This window comes from Pleurodeles waltl, chromosome 10 (assembly GCF_031143425.1).
Source record: "Pleurodeles waltl isolate 20211129_DDA chromosome 10, aPleWal1.hap1.20221129, whole genome shotgun sequence".
NCBI lineage: Eukaryota > Metazoa > Chordata > Amphibia > Caudata > Salamandridae > Pleurodeles > Pleurodeles waltl.
The window spans coordinates 396,836,858-396,858,107 of NC_090449.1; the positions used below are offsets into that span (position 1 = coordinate 396,836,858).

The 21,250-nt window shown below is 45.1% G+C and overlaps 1 protein-coding gene across 1 annotated transcript in view; it reads left to right on the forward strand.

Moving 5' to 3' along the window:
- The window catches only part of LOC138261557 (uncharacterized), a 403,078-nt gene that overhangs the window by 194,164 nt on the left and 187,664 nt on the right, over window positions 1–21,250 (forward strand). Inside the window, exons 5-6 of the mRNA XM_069210617.1 lie at window positions 5,763–5,870; window positions 6,344–6,544. Coding sequence (XP_069066718.1) covers window positions 5,763–5,870; window positions 6,344–6,544 — 309 coding nt within the window. The remainder of the gene's footprint in view (window positions 1–5,762; window positions 5,871–6,343; window positions 6,545–21,250) is intronic.

Here is a 21,250-nt window from a genome sequence, read left to right on the forward strand (position 1 = left end):
CTAGTCCAGGTGAACAATATGACAGTCATGTATTATTTACAAAGACTGGGGGTTAGGGGGACACAGTCTTCACAAATATCACATCTCTCTCTGACCACATGGAAGTCGGCTTTGCACCGCAACATTCACCTGTTAACTCTACCCGCAAGTCCTCTACTCAAACTTCTGAATGTGAGGCTTTCCTCAGATAGACCTTTTCGCCACAGCAGAAAGCGCAAAATGCTCAGACTTCTCCTCCAGGCACCTACACCCGATATCCAAGCACAACACACTATGGATGAATTGGTCAGGGGTATTTGCTCACGCTTTTCTGCCTCTCCTACCTATTCGTCTCTCATCATGATCCTTGTAGCTCCTACCTGGGCTCATCAGCCCTCGTTCACAACACTACTAGATCTAGCAGTCATTTCTCACAAGAAGCTCCCCAACAGGCCAGACCTTCTCACTCAGAACAAAGGACAAATCAGACACCCAGACTCCAAATCCCTCATCTTAGTAATTTGGCTCCTGAGGCCATAGAGTTGGGTTTCCACCAGAATGTATGGACATTCTAAAGGATGCACGCAGACCCACCACTAGAGCCTTACGTGACAACATGGAAACGCTTTTTGTTCCTGCTAACCCAAAACAATTGATCCTATGAAAGCCACGGTTCAAGACATTGTTTGCTACTTGCTTCCTTTGCAGAAGGCAAATCTGGCTTACACTTCCATACGTTTACACCTCGCAGCAATACCTACATAGCTTCAGAATAGACAGCATCTCTCACTATTCAAAATTCCAATGATTAAAGCTTTCATGGAGGGACTCAAATGAGTTATTCCCCCATGGGTTCTTCCCATTCCCTTGTAGAATTTTAACACTGTACTCACTAGATTCATCGGTCCACACTTTGAGCCTCTTCACTTGGGCATGTTAGTGAGCTTAAGGCATTAACCTGAGAAGAACCTTTATTCCAAATACATAGAGACAAAGTGGTTCTTCAAACTAATCCTAAATTCCTACCTAAGGTAGTTTCACAGTTTCACCTCAATCAATCCAGTGACCCCCCAATTTTCTTTCCCTAACCAGATTTGGTTGCAGAAAGAGCTCTGCATACTTTAGATGTCAAAAGAGCACTCGTTTTTGACATAGATAGAACTAAAACTTTTAGTAAAACAAAATAACTCTATGTAGCCTTTTCCTCCACCTCACAAAGGCAACCCTATATCCAAATCAGGCATAGCCAGGTGGGTAGTCGAATGTATTCAGACTTGTTACATTAAGGCCAAGAGACCTTTCCCTATTTCTTCCACAGCACACTCCACTTGTAAAAAAGGAGCAACTATGGCCTTTCTAGGAAACATTCCCAAGCTCACATTTGTAAGGCCACTACATGGTCTACACCACGCATGTTTACCAAGCACTACTGTGTATATGTATTGTAGGAAGCTGACTCTGTATATACTATACCAAATGAAGGTATGGTGTGCACAGAGTCCAGTGGATCCCCAGAGGCTTTACAGAGGCTAAAGTAGATAATACTAATGCTCTCTTGTGGTCTTGTGATCAAGCATTTAGGCTTATCAGAGGGTAGTGTTAAGCATTTTTTGTATATACACACAGTCAAGAAATGAGGCACACACTCAAAGACTAACTGCAGGCCAATGTTTTATGTATCAAAAAATATACTTTGTTACTTTAATTCTAGAACCAAAAGGATCTTTGTTGCAAGTATGTACATTTCCAAGAATGTATCACTGTCAAGTATCAAAAGCACTTTGTTTAGAATTCACAGGTAAAACAGTTTACACGTAAGTAATACTTTTCAATTTCAAAAGTAGACAGTGCAATTTCTCATAGAAAGCAATGCAGCCCTAGGGGAGGAAAAGTAGCAACACAATTTGCAGGTATGTACTCAACTTAAGGTCCCAGTCTTCTGGGGTTAAGGTGTCCACCGGGCAAAGTTTATGAAGACACTAAGAGTGCACCACCAGCTACATGGAGCCAGCAATGTGCAGAGGTCAAAGTTGGCTTCTAATGCCCAGTGGAATCCTATGGAGACTCGGGGCACTCAGAAAGAAACAGCTTGTAGTTAAATGCCTGTGACTTCAGGGCACAGACCTGGGGGGTTTAGATCGGCACCGGGGAGGCCTCAGGTCACCACCAAACACACACCCTCAGTGGCACAGGGCAGCAGGGTGCAAACACTGGGGGGGTGTCACAAAGAGGCTGCAGGCTTGGTCCAGGGAGTTGGCTGAAGAAAACCAACAGCTAGACAGGTAGGTAGAGATGTTGCTGGACCTTCGTTTGGGTTCCTGAAGGCCAGAGGCTGCGCGTTCTGGGGTACCTATAAGCATTGGGAAATCTTCCCAGGAGCCAGTCATGTTCATTTGGGGGGGGGGGGGGGGGGGGTGTCCTCTTGATTTAGGCTGCAGGCTTCATCATGTTGGTCAGGAGGAGTCAATCCCAGGGTGGACTCTCTCTCGTCCGGTGGGCCAACTGATCTCGGGCCTTGGGCTTTGGGTGCAAAGTGGACAGGACTCAAGGCAATTCTGGAGTCCTCCTTGAAGGTTTCTTTTTGGAATGGGCCTTTGTCCTCTGGAGATCTTGGTCCTTTGGTATGCAGGAAGTCCTCTGGAGGTTTGTGGAGGTCGCTGGTCCTGCAGGACGAGTCATCTTGTAGCAGGAGTATTGAAGCTGCTGAAACGCTGGTAGGGCTGGGACCAAGTCAGTTGTCATCCGGAATCTTCTCTGCTGGTGTGACTTCATTCCTTCTTCTTTTCAGGGCACCAGGAATCTGAAAAGCAAGGTTCAGGGGTGCCCCTAGATACTAGATTTAGGAGCACAATGGGGTCAGAGGTCAGTAGCCAATGGTTACTGACCATGAGGGTGGCTACACCCTTCCAGTGCCCACTCCCTTTGGGGAAGGGGGCACATTCTTAACCCTGTTGGCTATCACCCTCCAAAGCATGATGGACGATTTTGCCAGAAGGGGTTCACCTCAGCTCTGGGCACCCTAGGGGTAGTCCCAGCTGCTGTGGACACTTCTCCTGGTGTTTACTAATTTTCCCACCACACCTGCCGCCAAATGTGGGGTGGGGTGGGAGGGGAGTTTGACTTGCATTTCCACTAGCTGGAGTACCCTGAGGCAGCAGAACAACAGGCAAGAGCCCTTGAGGCTCTGCCAAGTGTTGCTGTTCCTGCAGGAATAGGTGTGAAGCACCTCCACCCAGAGCAGGATCTGTCCCTGACCCCAGAAAGCACAAAGGCTCTCAACTCATGGGGTCAGAAATGTGTCTTTTAGTAGCAGGCTGGCACAGACCGGTCAGCCTCACACTAAAGGGTTGGGTGAAATACAGAGGGCATCTCTAAGATGCACTGTATGTGCATTTTTCAATAAATCAAACACTGGCATCAGTGTGGGTTTATTGAGCTAAGAAGTTTGATACCAAACTTTCCAGTCTTCAGTGAAGCTATCATGGAGCTGAGAAGTTTGTAATGACAAACTTCCAGCCCATGAACTCAATATGGCCACACCGCGCTTACAATGTCTAAGAATGGACTTAGATACTGTAGGGGCGTATTGCTCATGCAGGTGTGCCCTCACAAGTGGTATAGTTCACCCTCCCTTAGGGCTGTACGGCCTGCTAGAGAGGTGACTTGCCTCTGCCACAGACAGCGGTTTGTGGGCATGACACCAAGAGAGGGATGCCATGTCGACTTTACCTTTTTCTCCTCACCAGCGCACACAATCTGCAGTGGCAATGTGCATCTGTTTGGTGAGGGGGTCCCTTGGAGTGGCATAATACATGGTGCAGCCCTTAGAGACCCTCTTGGCCACAGGGCCTTTGGTACCACTGGTACCTTTTACAAGGGACTTAACTGTGTGCCACTGCTGTGCTGATTGTGGAAGCAATGATACAATTTAGGTAAAGAACACAGATGCTGGGCCTGATTAGCAGGATCCCAGCACACATACAGTCAAGTTAGCATTACATATCAGGCAAAACGTGTGGGGGGGGGACACTTTCCTTCAGATGTTTTTGCATGCCAACACGCCAGTGTAGGTCAGGCAGTGCTACATACCCTATTTCATACTACTGCAACTGCCGCAGGCTAGCTACAGCTTTACAGTCTATGCAGAGCATGTGTATCTACAGCAACACATGCCATTGAACGCCTGCAGGAAAACTGTCTAACAAAGGAGTCAATGCCCATGCACAGTACCACCAAGTGAAGGAGTCACTCGATTCAGTGACTTGAAAGACTTCTTTGAAGAAAAACAACTTGCACCACTCCGGACCCAACTCTAGATGGCAAGAGTATGCAGAGCATGTGAATCTACAGCACTACATGCTACAAACAGATTCTTACAGAGTAAGTAACATAATCCTTTTCTTTGGTCGAATATCTTGCAAATCGTTTTCCATTTGACAGCTCTAAACCCGAAGATCTTCCTGCTATTTAACACATTTTTTTGTCTGAATTAACTTAAACCTAGAAAAGGGGCTGCTTGTTGTTGCCGTCCTTTGTTCCCAACTGAGAGGTGCTCCTTCACATGAAAGGTCTTCCCATCTTTTAACCTGCTCCCTTCTATATAAACTACATAATTGATCTTTCATACACTCTGGTGTACCTGGATAGTCCCATATTGGGGCTACTGAGCTGTAAGAGGGATACCCAGATGTGATCTCCATCATACCAAAACCTGGCTGGACCTGATGAATCTTCAACCTGATCTTAAAGTACTTTGGGAAACCAAGCTTATACAAGAAGGGCAGAGTTTGTTATACCAGCAGTCACACTACTCCGCAGCATACCTATTAGACTCTTGTCAGGTTTCCCCAGCAACTCCCTGCAGTTCTTCCACTGAAAGGCCCAACAATAAAGCTGTAAAACCAGGAGGGCCAAGCATCCCCCCAATACCTTACTCCTAAGCTTCTTTCAAAATACTCTGACCCCTTTAGGGCTCCAGATAAAACTGCTAATCTCTCCCTGAAACATATTCAAAACGTGCTTATTAAAAGTAAGGGAGATATTGTCAAATAAAAAAGTAAATTTGGGCAGGATCGTCATCCTGATCATGTTATTTCACCCATAAATAGTAAAGGGTTTTTTCCATTTCTCCCTTCTATTCCTACAATCCTTATTGATTCTATTTGGGTTATACTCTACTAATTTCCCCAGGTCTTTTACCGCCCTATGCCCAAATATCTGTTGAATTAATTTCTTTCAAGACCCTCCCAGTGGCAATTCCATACCATTATTTCGAGCTTGTCTGGGTTAACTTGGAACCCTGATATTTACCAAAAACAAAAACACTTCCGGGTGTAAGTCTTATTTGCAAAAGGTGTGTAAAAAAATTAGATCATCAGCATATAGGCCCAATTGCTTTTCTGTACCCTTGCCAGAAACTGGGACAATATTTGTTCTGCGTAAGGCACTGCACAAAAGGCTCTATATACAGGTTAAAAAGCAAAGAGCATAGCGGGCAACCTTACCTCATGCCCCTATTAAATCTCACATGATCTGCCAAATAGTAATTCACCAGAACCCTAGCTTGTGGGGTATAGATCATCTCCAGACCTCTACAAAACATAGAGACCAGCCCCAGATGTTTCAGAACTTGACCTAAGTATTTCCATCCTAATTGGTCAAAGGTTTTTGGCAAACAACATGAATGTAATTTATAAATGCTCGCCACCTATTACTTATATTTTCCTTTCACACCTCTGCTCTGAATATTCTGTCCACCCAACTAACCCTTTCTTTTTCTACAGATTGCACAAAATGGATTTCTTCACATGCTTCATATGAGATCCTTACGATACTAGGTCGGACCCTTGATGAGCAGTGCAACTGTGGTGTGTCTGTGGAGTATTTCAAAGGTATCATTTCCAGTATCCTCATTGTTTCTTCTTAGTTGCTCGTAGCAACAGTATAAAAGAGTGGAGGGATTAAATATCGTCTTCCTTTCTTCCTACTTCAATAATTTCCTTCCTTCATTTCTTTACATCCTTTATACTTTCTCCTTACACATGTTCTCTGCGTCCCTTGCTCGCCCACCATCTTCATTGCTTCTTCTTATCTCATCTGTCAGCATTTTCTCCTTTGTTCGCTCCCAATGATTTCCACCCTTCAATCTATTGTGCCTCTCATTTCTTACCTTTATCCTCTTTTCTTCCTTCCAGTTTCTTCTTCCCTACTTCCTCCTCCCCTCCTTCTTTATTGTCTGTCCTCCTCTGCCTCCTTATTCCCTTGCTTCTTTACTTTTACCAAGTTCTTTCTAACCGCTGTCTTGCAAGGCCTTGCTCTGTCTCCAGGTCTTAAGACAGCTTTTTTCTGTCATTCCTTCCTTAAGATTCCAACTTGACATGCCAAGGATCTGAGCTGGTGTTTGAAACACGTCTTCTAGCTAAGTCTGCCCCACAGCTGGCCAGCCTGTCGGACGCCTTCACAGACTTTTTGGGCAGAGGAGGAACTGTGTACATTGGTGGCAGAAACACCACAATGGAACCAGCCTGTTTCCAGGGCACAGGTGTGATGCCCTCGAGAATGCCAGGTACACTATCTCCTGCAAAAACAGATTTCAAGTTGCATTGTTTAGTAAAGAATACATTTGGAACATTTAATTTGAAGTAATGCTTTTATTAAAGGTCCACTGAGAGCATCAGCCAAAATGTTTGATATTTCCTTGGGAATAAGAACACTGTCAGACATGGGAATGTGGATGTCAATCATGGGCACAAGGAGAAGGGATGGTTTAAGCTGAGGGCCCAGGATGAGGGTCTTCTTTGAGACAAGGGGTCCAGAAGAGAAAGTGCTGTAAGATTGGGGCTTGAAAGAGGTGAGGCGTTCAGTGGGGAAGACGGCTGTGGCGATGTTGCTGCGTGGCATTAATATACAGGAAACCAAGAAGTATGGTTTCTGTCAGGACAGAGTTCAAAGAAAGGGTGCAGATTTGAGCATGTGGCAAGCCATGGTCAAAGAAAGTGTGTGGGGGAGTATGGTCAAACAAGGGGAAATGCAAAGGCCCCACTGGGATGCAGTGCCAAACAAAGACAAAAAGGCTTGTAAAATAGTCAACCAAATAGAAAGTGAATGCTGTTGAATAAAGAACATTTTGGAGTGGATGGTGTGAGATCAGGGGCATATTGAAGTTGGTACCTGTATATGGAGAGCATATTCAAAGGAGCTGGAAGTTGGGCAACTTATGCAAGTTGTGTTGTCATGTGTGTTTCAAGCAGACCGAAGAGGGCCTCAAGTACTGGTTAGTTCGGTCAAACAAAGGAAACTCTAAAGGGTCTCAGCATAGCAGCTAGAAATGGCAAGGAAGGAATGTGCTGTCAGATGAGGTACATGGGAAATGAAGGCCATAATTATGAGCACTATAGAAACACATTTTTAGATCTGATAATAGCAAACTCTTTTCTACAAAACCTTCCAGAGTAGGTGGGATCAACATTTACGAGAAGTGTCAGTGAACGATCCCAATGAAGGATCCATTGTCACACAAGTGAATGGGAAGGTCTGGCAAAAGGGAGGCCCCATTTTTACCTCAAGCAACCATATCACCTTCAAGAATACCTCCACTCCGGACTGGACCATCACTGCATACACTTCGCCATTACCACACCCAACAGCTGCCTCTGCGTCCCTAGCCCCCTCCTGAAGAAACCCACAACTGACCCATCAGAGCTCAAGAACATTAGACCCATCTCGCTGCTACCCTACCCAGCCAAAGTCCTGAAAAAAACATAAGCTCTCAGCTGCAAACATTCCTCGAGGACAACTCTCTGGATTCCGCAGCAACCACATGATGGAGACAGTTCTTCTTGCAGCCACCGATGACATCCGCACACTCCTCAGCCGCGGACACACCGCAGCACTCGTACTCCTCAACCTCTCAGCAGCCTTCGACACGGTCTCCCACAGCACCTTATACACCAGACTCCACGACGCAGGAATCCGTAGAAAACCCTTGCAATGGATCCACTCCTTCCTCACAGGAAGAACACAGAGTCCGGCTCTCACCCTTCATATTCTAACCAACAGAAGTCAGCTGCGGAGTCCCTCAGGGATCCTCGCTTAGCCCAGTGCTCTTCAACATAAACATGGCCCTGCTGGCAGCCATCGTTCGAGACTACGAAATTAATATTGTGTCATATGCCGATGACAAACAACTCATCATATCCCTCACTGAAGACCCGGACAGAGCTGAGAGGAGCTTTCACCCTAGGATGAAAGCCGTTGCCGCTTGGATGAGCGAGAGCTGCCTCAAGCTCAACTCAGAAGACCAAACTCATCATCTTTGGAAACTCCACCTCATCCTGTGATGACTCCTGGTGACCCACATCGCTCAACGCACCACCTACTCCGACTGACCACGCCCACAACCTAGGAATCATCCTTGACTCCTTCCTATCAATGACCCGACAGTTAAACACAGTCACCTCTTCCTGCTGGCACACCCTCCGCCTACTCTGCAAAATCTTCAAATGGGTCCCGGTCGACTGCTGAAAAATAATCACCCACTCTATGCCGGCACCACAACAAAGAAAATCAGGAAACTTCAACTCATCCAAAACACAGCTGCAAGACTCATCCTGAACCTACCCCGTCAAGAACACATATCCCAAAACCTGAGGACCCTCCATTGGCTCCCAGTAGAGAAGCGAATCAACGTCAAACTACTCACCCACACCCACCAGGCCCTGCACAACATCGGACCGGCCTACCTGAACCATTGCATCTCCTTCCATAACCCCACCAGACCCCTCCGCTCTGCCCAGCTGGTGCTAGCTACCATCCCACACATCTGGAAAACCTCCACCGGAGGAAGATCTTTTGCATCTTGCAGCTAAGAGCTGGAACAACCTGCCCACGCACGTCAGACAAAGCCCATCTCTAACCATCTTCAGGAAGAACCTCAAAACATGGCTCTTCAAATGAGGCTCAGACCCATCACCAGCACCTTGAGACCCTCAAGGGTGAGTAGTTGCGCTTTACAAAAAGTGATTGATTGATTGGAAATGTCTGGCAGAAGTGAACACTAAGGAGTATCTGTTCAGAGGGCCAAGAAAAACGAACGGACATGCCTTTAAGATACAAGCCAAAAAGAAGGAAGGTTCTTTTAATAGAGAATCCAGGTATGGGAAGGATCTGTCAGACGTTAGTCCAGGAAAGGGGTAGATATGTCTGATGTCGATCAGAAGGGGAAAGATGTGTCAAATGTTATCCCAAGAAAGGGAAGTGGTATTGGCCTTGGAGAAGGCGTTTCATTATCACATGAGCAACATTGAAGAAAAAAAGGGTCTGTGGTGTGAAGATTTATGGGTGAAAGGTAAAGAGATTTAGTCATTTAAGGATTCTCAGACTAAGTGTACAGCAAGGTGTAGTAAGGCAGTAGGAAAAGGTGATGTTACAGTAGCCACGGACTTACAGGAAAAATCCTGCTAAACATCACCAGTTTCTGAAACACATCATCTGATGTATTTCTACTTTGGTCTTAAATCAAGAGAAATAAGCAACAGTGTTAGATTGTGTGCACACTTAATCTGCTGCTTAAGGAGCCTGAGCTGAAAGTGGTACTCTTGAATGTAACCTATTTTATAGGGTCAAGGAATCACACTTTCAAAGTCAACCCAAACAAAAACCTTGTAAAATATGAAAGTAGGTTTACTTACAGCAGCCTCTTGTGTGACATCTAGGGAGCTCCGATTACCCAGAGAATTGACTTTTCTTTCCGATGGATACGACTAACCACAGATTCCTCACTCATGAATATTCCCCAAGCACCAGACTGAATCTGCAAACATTTCTTCAGCAGCGCTCCTGTGTGCCACTAGGCAGTGCAGTGTGACTCCACATTGCCTCCTTTCTGTCCCTGAAGTGACAGAGATCAGCTGCATATGCATGCCACCCCTGCATGCTAACATCAGCTCTTTTCTGCACCTTCTGAAGTGAATGTGGCACTCTGCTCCCAATTTTGTTAGTCTTCCAACGATTTCTAAATTGAATTCCAAGGTCCTAGGGAATGATGTCCCGCCTCAAACTACAGGTTTCAAACCATGTTACAACTGCAGAGAAAAATTGTCGGTAATAGACTCGCACATGGTGTGTCCCTGCTGTCTGGGCTTGAGTCACAACTTGAAGTTGTGCGATAAATGTGCTCTCATACACCCATAAGCGATCTGGAATCAGGATGTGGGGCTGTATGTTGTCAAACACAAGGAGAAGTTGCAGCCTTAGAGCAATTCTGCCCTTAAGTCATGTGCACGGACTCCGTTCTACTCGAAGCCATTCCAGCTAGAGGTCACCTCAGCTTTGTGCATGAAGTCCTGTGTTAAGTTCAAGTCAAAGTTCAAGAGCAAACATAAAAAAGCAAAGGAGCACCCGAATTTCCCTGGGCCATTGGCAATGCCATAGCAGATTGTAGCCTTTAGGAAAGCCAAGCTGCACATTTTAGTGTGCTTCCAGCACCCTCTGGCACACCAGTTGGGCCACTGTCAACAGATCTTTCCTATGTGCCCATGGTCCCACTTTGGGCCCTATACCGACTCGAGTAAAAGCTTCCACTTTAGATTCAGGACCTGCTGTGATGCCTTCCATGTTGATACTGGTACCAACACCACCTGGGCCGGGAAGAGGATCCTTTGCTGGTACCAATGTTCGACACCAAGCAGACTTTGGTTCATTCTCGACGGATGACGTACTACAAGCTAACAAAAACACAACTGGTCATACATCATGACTGACCCTGTTCCTGTACCAGAGCAAATGTGCTAACAGAGACTCCATCAACTTTTTGGCCCTGACTGGGGACACCCCAGGAAGATTATGATAATTATGACGACTGTGGGGATGGACATAGTTTTCTTCCCCCTTAGTTCACCAATGGTAACTTTCACATGGATTTGCAAGAGCCCAGTGTGTTTAAGACCTCACCTGAGGCAGGTTTTGACTTGCCACTTGGTCCACATTTAAAGAAAGTGCCTCTTTGCAGTGGTGGTCCGACGGACAGCCTAGTCTTGATTTACAGTTGCCAAAACAAACATCCTTAAAGAAATTTTGCAGCATGTGAGATCAACTTCTGATCCATTTCACCCTTACCGGTTCCTTGACGGCCACTTGGTCAAAGTCCTGTTCCTGTTCATTGGTGGAATAGGCAGGTGGCCAGGTGTCAAAGACTGGCTTTTGGTGATCCTGATTATCTTCCTATAAATCCTGATGAAGAGGTCCTTGTGGTTCAGGCTTCAACTAATAAACTGATTCCCAGTTCATCCCCATGACTCCTCTGGCTAGGGAGTCCTAGAGGATTGAAACTTTTGGCAAGTGCATGTTTTTTCCCACCAGTTTAACATTGCAGTCCGTTAATTCTGTCTGCCTATTGAATTGCGACATGCATGCCCTCTGAGATATAGCAAGCAAGATCTTGCTGGGAGCCCTAGAAGACCTTAGGGCCTCCCTGGCTCAGACAATTGACACTGGATAAGATTTAGCTAAATATGTCATCAGCACAGGCCTAGATAGTACTGATTGCATGAGGAGGGGAGTTTGCACCAGTGCTGTTCCTCACTGAAACACATGGATGCACTCCAGGATTTTCAGGGAATATACAAGCCTCTTTCATGGATAAGCCTTTTGATGACTGATGCATTTTCAGTGACAAGACAGATTCGACGTTGGAGTGCTTTAAAGAGAATAGAGCTATAGTGCACCCTCTAGATTTGTTGACCCCTTACAAGCGGGTTCCACACAAATTCACAAAGTTCAGAGAGGATTTCAGATTGCTGGCTTCAATCGGTCAATCAATCAATCAGTTTTTGTAAAGCGTAACTACTCACCTGTGAGGGTCTCAAGGCTTATAGGCGGACAGTCTCCCAGCAGGTACTGTAGTCACTCTAGTCCTTTCGAGGCTATGGGTGTGGATCTAGCAGGTAGGTCACAGGTCAGCCAGACTTGCAATTCTCTCATTCCCCTTCCCCTGCTGCAACAGCCACCAAACAGCTTTCATTGCTCTTAATGGTGCATGCTCATCCATTGGGGGCAGCATCCAGCACTTCCTCCCAGAGTGGCCATTCATCACGTCAGACAGATGTTCTTACCAGTCATTCAACAAAAGTATGCCCTACCTTTTCTATCTGATGGATACTTCTACCTGCAGTTCCTCATCTTAAATTACTTACCAGACTAGATCTCAAAAGCTTTCACTAGCAGTGCTCCTGTGCACCACGAGATGGCACCGTGCAGCTCTGCATTGATTCCATATTGCCCCAGATATTACATTCATATGAATGCCACTTCTGTGTGATGTCAGTTCTTTGCAAGTATTCCAACTGAGATCCAAAGCACTACTCATAATTTTTGTTGACCTTTGGATGACTTCCAAAATAGTAAAATTAATTGTGCTAGAGAACAATGTTCCCTCTTAAGACTACCGTTTTCAGATCATGCCAGAACTGTAGAAACTAGATGTTGGTCAGCTAGAGGAGGCATGCTTTGTCTATGGTGTTTGGACTTGGGAACTTCTTGAAGTCATGCAGCATGCGCGATCAAGACGTTAATTCTGTCTGCCTATTGAATTGCGACATGCATGCCCTCTGAGATATAGCAAGCAAGATCTTGCTGGGAGCCCTAGAAGACCTTAGGGCCTCCCTGGCTCAGACAATTGACACTGGATAAGATTTAGCTAAATATGTCATCAGCACAGGCCTAGATAGTACTGATTGCATGAGGAGGGGAGTTTGCACCAGTGCTGTTCCTCACTGAAACACATGGATGCACTCCAGGATTTTCAGGGAATATACAAGCCTCTTTCATGGATAAGCCTTTTGATGACTGATGCATTTTCAGTGACAAGACAGATTCGACGTTGGAGTGCTTTAAAGAGAATAGAGCTATAGTGCACCCTCTAGATTTGTTGACCCCTTACAAGCGGGTTCCACACAAATTCACAAAGTTCAGAGAGGATTTCAGATTGCTGGCTTCAATCGGTCAATCAATCAATCAGTTTTTGTAAAGCGTAACTACTCACCTGTGAGGGTCTCAAGGCTTATAGGCGGACAGTCTCCCAGCAGGTACTGTAGTCACTCTAGTCCTTTCGAGGCTATGGGTGTGGATCTAGCAGGTAGGTCACAGGTCAGCCAGACTTGCAATTCTCTCATTCCCCTTCCCCTGCTGCAACAGCCACCAAACAGCTTTCATTGCTCTTAATGGTGCATGCTCATCCATTGGGGGCAGCATCCAGCACTTCCTCCCAGAGTGGCCATTCATCACGTCAGACAGATGTTCTTACCAGTCATTCAGCAAAAGTATGCCCTACCTTTTCTATCTGATGGATACTTCTACCTGCAGTTCCTCATCTTAAATTACTTACCAGACTAGATCTCAAAAGCTTTCACTAGCAGTGCTCCTGTGCACCACGAGATGGCACCGTGCAGCTCTGCATTGATTCCATATTGCCCCAGATATTACATTCATATGAATGCCACTTCTGTGTGATGTCAGTTCTTTGCAAGTATTCCAACTGAGATCCAAAGCACTACTCATAATTTTTGTTGACCTTTGGATGACTTCCAAAATAGTAAAATTAATTGTGCTAGAGAACAATGTTCCCTCTTAAGACTACCGTTTTCAGATCATGCCAGAACTGTAGAAACTAGATGTTGGTCAGCTAGAGGAGGCATGCTTTGTCTATGGTGTTTGGACTTGGGAACTTCTTGAAGTCATGCAGCATGCGCGATCAAGACGAGAGGGGAAGCTGTACATCACTGAACATGGGAGGAAGTCGTAGTCCTCCTGTAAGTCCTGCTCTAATTTGAGGGTACAGACTTGCTCCTGCATCAAGTTCATTCCCGCAAAAGATCAACTTTGCACTTGAAGTCCTCCGGTAAGTGAAAATCTAAGTCCTAATGGAAGAAAGCAATCCCATCCCACCATTCTCATTCCGGGGAGAAGGTGCGAGGGCCTCAATGTCAGTGGGTCTCCTTCCAGATCTCCAGTTGCGGAGAAGATTCCCCGGTGCACCTAGAGTTTCTCAGGCCATTGGCTAAGCCACTGCAAATTAAAGCTTTTAAGGAGGCCGTGCTGCAGGATATTTGGCACTCTTCAAGTTCACTCTGGTGCCACTTTGGATCCCAAGGATCTGCAGAGGCCCCCGGTTAAGTGATTGCCAGTGCATTTGTCCTCTGCACAGTCTGAACCACTTGAAGTTATTGTGGGCTCTGTACTGGCTAAGTACACACTTCCACTCTGACTCAATGATGGCCTGCATAAATCCCTCCCTTTTTTACCCCAGTTCGGACAGTGTCAGTGGTGGATCTGATGCTGAAGTCTTACCCTAAACCGACTTCTGCAATATCGCTACCATGGTGCTGCAAAATAACAAAATCGCACAGGTCACCATAAAGCTAGTATCCTATGCCCCTACTAGAGCAGACACACCCCAAGAGGCTGCATTATCTGTTTTGTTATGATACTGATCAAAGCTTGCCACCACTAAGAGGTGATGTATGGGGGGGAGGGGGGAGATGGGTATGATTTACCCCTTTGTTACTATGAGATTTGTTTTTACATGGACTTACAGGAGGCCCCTAGGCTTGATACTTCCCCTGATACATGGTTAAACATGCAATTTGGAGCTCCATCAGAAGAGAATGCATAATTTGCAGTGGTAATTCGATGAGCAGCTTAAGTCTTGTACCTACCTCTGCCCTCTTTTGAGGTTAAGACAAATGACCTTATGGGAATCTTTTAACTTGGGTCAGTTCCATCTGAGCCCTTGCTCCCTTTCATTGAAGCTGTCACTGACACCTTAATGGGGACCTGGTCAAAGCCCTGTTCTTGCCTACTGATGAATAGGCAAGTGCCTCTCCTAAACCCTAGATAGGAAGTCTAAGAGGAGTAAGGCGTTTAGAAAACAAATTTCGGCTAGCAAATCTTTGAGAACAGCCAATGCAGTCAGGCCAATTTACGCATGCGTCTTGAACAAGGTCAGGGTAATTGTGACGTCAGTCTCTGAAGACCTTAGGGTCTCATTGGTGCAAACTAGCCAGGATGATCAAGATGTGGCCAAACATGTGATTTATGCTGGCCTTGATTCTGCTTGTTATCTGGGAAGGGCAGCTGGCACTGATGTGTTTCTCCTTTGCCATGCGTGAATGTGCACCACAGGATTCTCTGGAGATGTACAGGCCTCTCTCATTGATATGCCTTACTGTTGCTCATTCCTATTTAGCAAAATAAAATGACTCTGCCTTGGAATGTTTCAAAGAAAGTGGAACCAGGGTGCACTCTACTAAACAGTTACATCACCATTTTAGGAAATTCCAGAACTGGCTTAAAGGCATGTGTCAGTCTCCCCAGACACTGCTGCAATCATCCCAGTCCTTTCTAGACAAGAAATGTGGACCTGAAAGCTAGTGAGGAGGCCACAAAAAGACATCAGTCCTCCCAGTCCCCTTCCTCTGTGGCAACAACTACCAAGTCACTTTAGTTTGAATTACTGGAGCACAGCCATCTCTGGGAGGTGGGACCTATTAATTTATCAAAGGGTGGTGATCCATCACATCCGACAGTTGTGTTCTTCAAATTGTTCACCATTGTTATGCCCTATCCTTTTTGTGCTCCTCTGACTCCTTCTCCCACATCAGGGATCATCTCAGAGGAACATCTGCCCAACCTGTTGCAAGTTATACTTTCCAAAGGGACTTGAGTGACTGGATTTTGTCCTTGGACCTGCAAGACATGTATTTTTTTTTTTTCCTCATCTCACCAGCCCGTGCCAATAGCAAGAGGATCCTTGTTTGCTACAGGTATCCAGCCCCTTAGTATCAACGGGCCATTCCACCTGACGCACTTTTCTGTGGATCTCCTTATCTCCTTGGCAAGTCGTTCCCTCCTTCGCCCAAAATCCCGATTAGAGGGGGGTCAGGTATAATCATCGGACCTCTTTAACCACTTAAATAATATTTTACCATTCATTTTCCCATCCCACCCACAAAACATCTCTTTTACTGATCGGCCCGGCTCTATCCAGTTTATACAATCTATCTATTGAGTTCAGCCACTCCTGTACTGTAGGAGGTTGTGAACATATCCATTTATAACAGATTTGTCGCCGAGCAATAAGCATCAAAAGGAACAATAAACGTTGCTGAGATTGGTCTCTCATCTCACAAACGCCAAATAACACTAAAACAAGATTCAATATTATTTCTTCCCCAAATATCCTATTTAAGACACACTGCACATCTATCCAATATTTAACTAATCCTGGGCAGTCCCAAAACATGTGCAAATCGTCCGCCTCAATGCCTTCACATCGTGGGCATTTCCTCTGGGTTCCACTTATCCGAGATAGTCTCGCTGGAGTCCAATACACTCTGTGCAATGTAAACAAATGATTCTTCCTCATTGCCACAGATTTCACCGTATTCCAGAGAATAGAGCATGATTTTTGCCACGTCGCAATTATGTCTATATTTGGGAACACCTCTCCCCATCTCTGGCATGGGAGAGGAGGGTCCTCCTCGACTGCCTCCATCAATGCTTTATACCAAACCGCCATTTCCTTCGGTATAAATCTTTGAGTTAGTTTCTCCTCCCAGCTGGATCTACCAATTTCTCCTTCTTGTAAAGATTTGATCCAACTGACCAACTGGTAGTATTTAAATTTAGAAATGTCTCCTCCCACTCTCTCCAAAAATGTGGCCCACAGTACCAAATTCACGCCCTCTATAATCTGTCCCCATTGTATTATCCCGCTAACTTTTAATGGATTTGATAGTTTATCACACAGACATGCCGGAGTGCCTGGTGAATCCCATATTGGAGCTGAGCCAGAGTAATAAGCTATCCGCAGTAAATTGCGGATCTGTAGCCAAATTTTACATGCCTGCCGCAAAATCTTAAGTCTAACTTTTTTGAAGAATTTTGGGTGACCAAATTTGTATAGAAAAAACTCCGCTCCTTCCCCCACATATGCAGTCAATGCTGCCCACATTGGAGTGTACTCTGATTTTTTATTTAAGAGAATTCTAATATTCTTAAATTGAAAAGCCAAATAGTACTTGTAGAAATCAGGTGTTGCTAACCCCCCCCGTTCCTTTCTCTTGCATAACTTTTTCCACGAGATTCTTATTCCCTTTTGTGCCCAAACAAACGAAGACATATCTCCCTGTAGTTTTGTAAACCACTTGCTCTTATATTCCAACGGGATAGTATTAAATAAAAAAATGAATTTTGGCAAAATAATCATTTTCTAAATATTGGATCTACCTATTAAGGACAGCGGGAGAGCCGCCCATGATCTTAGGAGTTTCTTGGCCTCTAGATGTGTTTTCTCAAAGTTTATCCTTGCCAAGTCCCCCAATTCTTTTGTGATCAGGACTCCTAAATACTTAATTTCCTGTTTAATTAGCGGAGATTCATATACCATATTCCAACACATAACCTCTGTTTTCTCAGCGTTAACTTTATATCCCGACATTCTGCCGAAACCTTCTATCGCCAATTTTATTGGAGGAAGTGACAAAGAGAGATCCCTGGTGTAGATCATAAGATCATCCGCATATAGTGCGACCTTCTTTTCCCAACTCCTACTCTGAAAGGAGAGGATTTCCCCATTATTTCTAAGCAGTGTCGCAAGTGGCTCAATATATAGATTAAATAACAAAGGAGACAGAGGACAGCCCTGCCGCGTCCCTCTAAAAATAGCTACTTCTTGTGAAAGCACATCATTGATCAGAATTCTAGCTGTTGGTGACCTATATAGTTCATTACCTGCTCTAATAAAAATAGTCCCTAGTCCAAACCTTTCCATAACCACCTGCAAAAATAGCCAGTTTACTTGATCAAATGCCTTGGCTGCATCAAAAGTTATTATTGCAAGAGGAAGCTTCTCTGCCAAAGCCAGATCCATTGCCGCCAATAAATCGTGCACTAACTCCTGTAGCTGTCTATCCTTAATAAACCCTTTCTGATCTGGATGGACAAGTCCCGGTAAAACCTTCCCCAACCTTTTAGATAGCAGACTTGTATAAATTTTATAGTCAGAATTGAGTAATGAGATAGGTCGATAAGAAGAACACTGTGTTGGGTCCTTACGGGGCTTCAAGATCAGACAAATTACTGCTTCCCTCCAGGAGCTTGGTGCTTGGCCCCCCTCTAAGAGCATATGATTAAATAATTTCAATAGAACCGGAATTAATTCTTCCCTCAGTGCCAAATATAACTCGTTCGGGAGATCATCTGGGCCCGAGGCTTTACTTCTCTTCAAACCCTTAAAAGTGTCCATTAATTCTGACTCAGTTACCTCTCCTTCTAAAATGTGCAACGCTGAGCTCTCAAGGCGAGGCAAGCTGATCATAGCCAAGAAATCTCTAACCTGCTCCTCAGAGTTCCGCAGCTCATCTGAATACAAATCTTGGAAGAAGGAAACAAAAGCAGCTTCTATTTCTGTACCTTCTACACAAATCTGACCAGTAATGTTAGACCTAATTGACGCAATATGTTTCTTTGAATGGTCAGATTTTACCTTCCAAGCCAGTAACTTACTGCACCCTTCCCCGTACTCATAATGCGCATACTGACTAGCTTCCCATTTCTTTCTTTCTCGGACTACCAATAAATACTCTAGTTTCGAATGGGCTTCCTCATGCTGTCGTTCAAGTGACCTTAATTGATCCCCATTCCCCATTCCCTGTGCGGCTTGTATAGAGTCCTGCAGCATCGCTATACTGGTCTCGACACTATGTATTTTCTCTCTCTCCTCCCTGCGCTTAAATATGGCCAAATTGATCAGCCTCCCCCTTATATAGGCTTTATATGCATCCCAGACGATTTGCAAACTAGCAGATCCCTGATTCACTTCAAAAAAGTCTATTGTGTCCTTTCTTAGTGTCTCAATAATCAGGTCATCCAGTAATAATAAACGACTTATTGTGCCTCGGAACCTAGGAACTTGCGCCGTGAAGGAAAGATACAGCTTAACAGCCGCATGATCTGATAAATGTAGCGGGGCATGTGCTATTGAATCCACATTTCCCATCAAGCTATTCTGTACTAAAAAGAAATCTATTCTGGATTTATGCCCATATTTCTTGTTGTGGAAGGTAAATCTAGGTCCTACACCCCCCTTAGCCTGCCACACATCAACCAGCCCCAGATCAGTCATAGCCTGCTTAACCAGTAACCTACATCTAGGGGAATTAGCCGTTCTCCGGGGAGTGGACTTGTCCAAGGCCAAGTTCAGTAATATGTTAAAATCCCCACCTAATACGATCGGGTATTTGGTTTTCAGAAGGAGATTATATAGTTCTATAAATGAAGTGGCATCATCTATATTGGGTCCATAATAACCTGCGATCGTGAGCCATACTCCAAAAAAACCAACCTCCGCCACCACCCATCTACCCTTTAAATCAACATGTACCTCGCCTATACCTAATCCCTTCGCTATTCTTTCTTTAAAAAGAATAGCAATGCCCTTGACTGGGCACGACTGCTTAGTCACTATCCCCCTTGATATCCACCTTGTATTCTTGAACACATTTTCCCATTCATCTTGTGAGAGATGCGTCTCCTGTAATATAATCACCTCCTCCTCCGCCTGCCTAAGAAATTCCAAGATCTTCCTTCTTCTACCCTTAACCCTAAACCCGTTGATATTCCATGAGATTATTTTTAGTGATAAGCCCAACTACTTACCCATCCTATTATAGGGAAAAAAAATACCTGGATCCCCCCTTTCTTACCATGTAAAGAACCCGTTTTGAGGACTTTTATTTTATTTTTAACCTTTTTTCCCCTTATGCTCCCACACCCAAACCACCCAAATCTCCAAACCCCTCCAAAACCCTCTATACCCCTTATACCCCTAACTCCTCCACCCATGTGAACCCTCCCTGCTTTTAATAGGACAGCCATTGCTTGTCCCTTTGAGCCCTCCACACATCGCACACCGGGAATTCTTCAGTCACGTCAATACCATTGCATTATTGCGACGACTTTATCTGTTCTAAAAAGGCCTTAACCTCCTCAGGGTCTCTTATGTTATGCGTTTTATTCTGCCACATGATCCGCAGGGCCGCCGGAAACCTTAACTGTACCGTTGCTCCCAAAGAGCGGAGTTCTTGCATTAATTTGCCCAGCTCCCACTGTCTATCCAAAGTCACTCTGGAGACATCTGATCGAATTCTAAAAGACCAATGATCCTTAGTGAAATTTCCCACCTTCAGAGCCTCATTCAGAATTTTCTCTTTTATAGAGTAGGTGGCAAAGTTCACTAAAATTCTTCTAGGGGATTTCCTTCCTGGATTTTTTTTGAATGGATCACGATGTATTCTTTGAATATCATCCTCCAGTTTCAGATGCGCTAGGCCTGGCATTGCCTCTTTTATCAACGATATCAGATAATCCTTGAGGTCTGCTCCTTCCGCCCCCTCTGGTACTCCAAGAACTCTAATATTGTTCTTCTCATATTGTTTTCCAGAAACTCCAGTTTATCCTGCATGGCCCTCTCCCCCCGCTTAAGATTCGCAATGCCTTGAGAGTTGGCTAGCACCTGATTTTTCTGCTGCTCCATAGCCTCTTCCACCTTGCCAACCCGATCCGTTAGCTGATTGATCTTGGTCTCTAAAATCACACACGCTTCTTGTATCTTAGCCTGATTGTTTTCAGAAATCTCAAACTTCTCTTGAATCTCCTTCTTGAGGGAGAGCAAGAGCTCGTATACTCCCCCATCCCTAGGCTCCAGTAGGGCTAAAGCGTTAGGCTCCGGAAAATCTTCTTTGCCCCTTAAAGAGCTGCCCCCTACTGCAGTTAACTGAATCATCTGCGCCTCCCACTGCAGCGGGGTGCCCTGCTCTAATACGACTGGACCCTCTGGGGCCAAGTGTGATTCCATAGATGCCGGAGAAGTCTCACTTATTTCCTCCATGCCTGACTGGAAGTATTTAGTTATTGACCCTGGGGTATCCCTTTTTCCTCCTGGACCCCCTTTCGTATTAATCTCCTCCTCGCCCCGACCCTCTTTTACTCTAAATTGTCCTCTCCTTTTTGTCGAACATATGTTGTCAGTAGTTATATTGCACTCCGACCCTCGAGATCCCGCTTTTCCTTTCCGTATTACTCCCGCCTTACCGATGCCCCCCTGAGGACCTTTTACAAAGTGCTTAACCGGTGACATCAATGCTGAAGTAGTTTTCTCCCCCCCTTAGCTCTTTATTTCTGTAAGGTCTGCTCCCAAGAGTGATCCTGGGCCTCG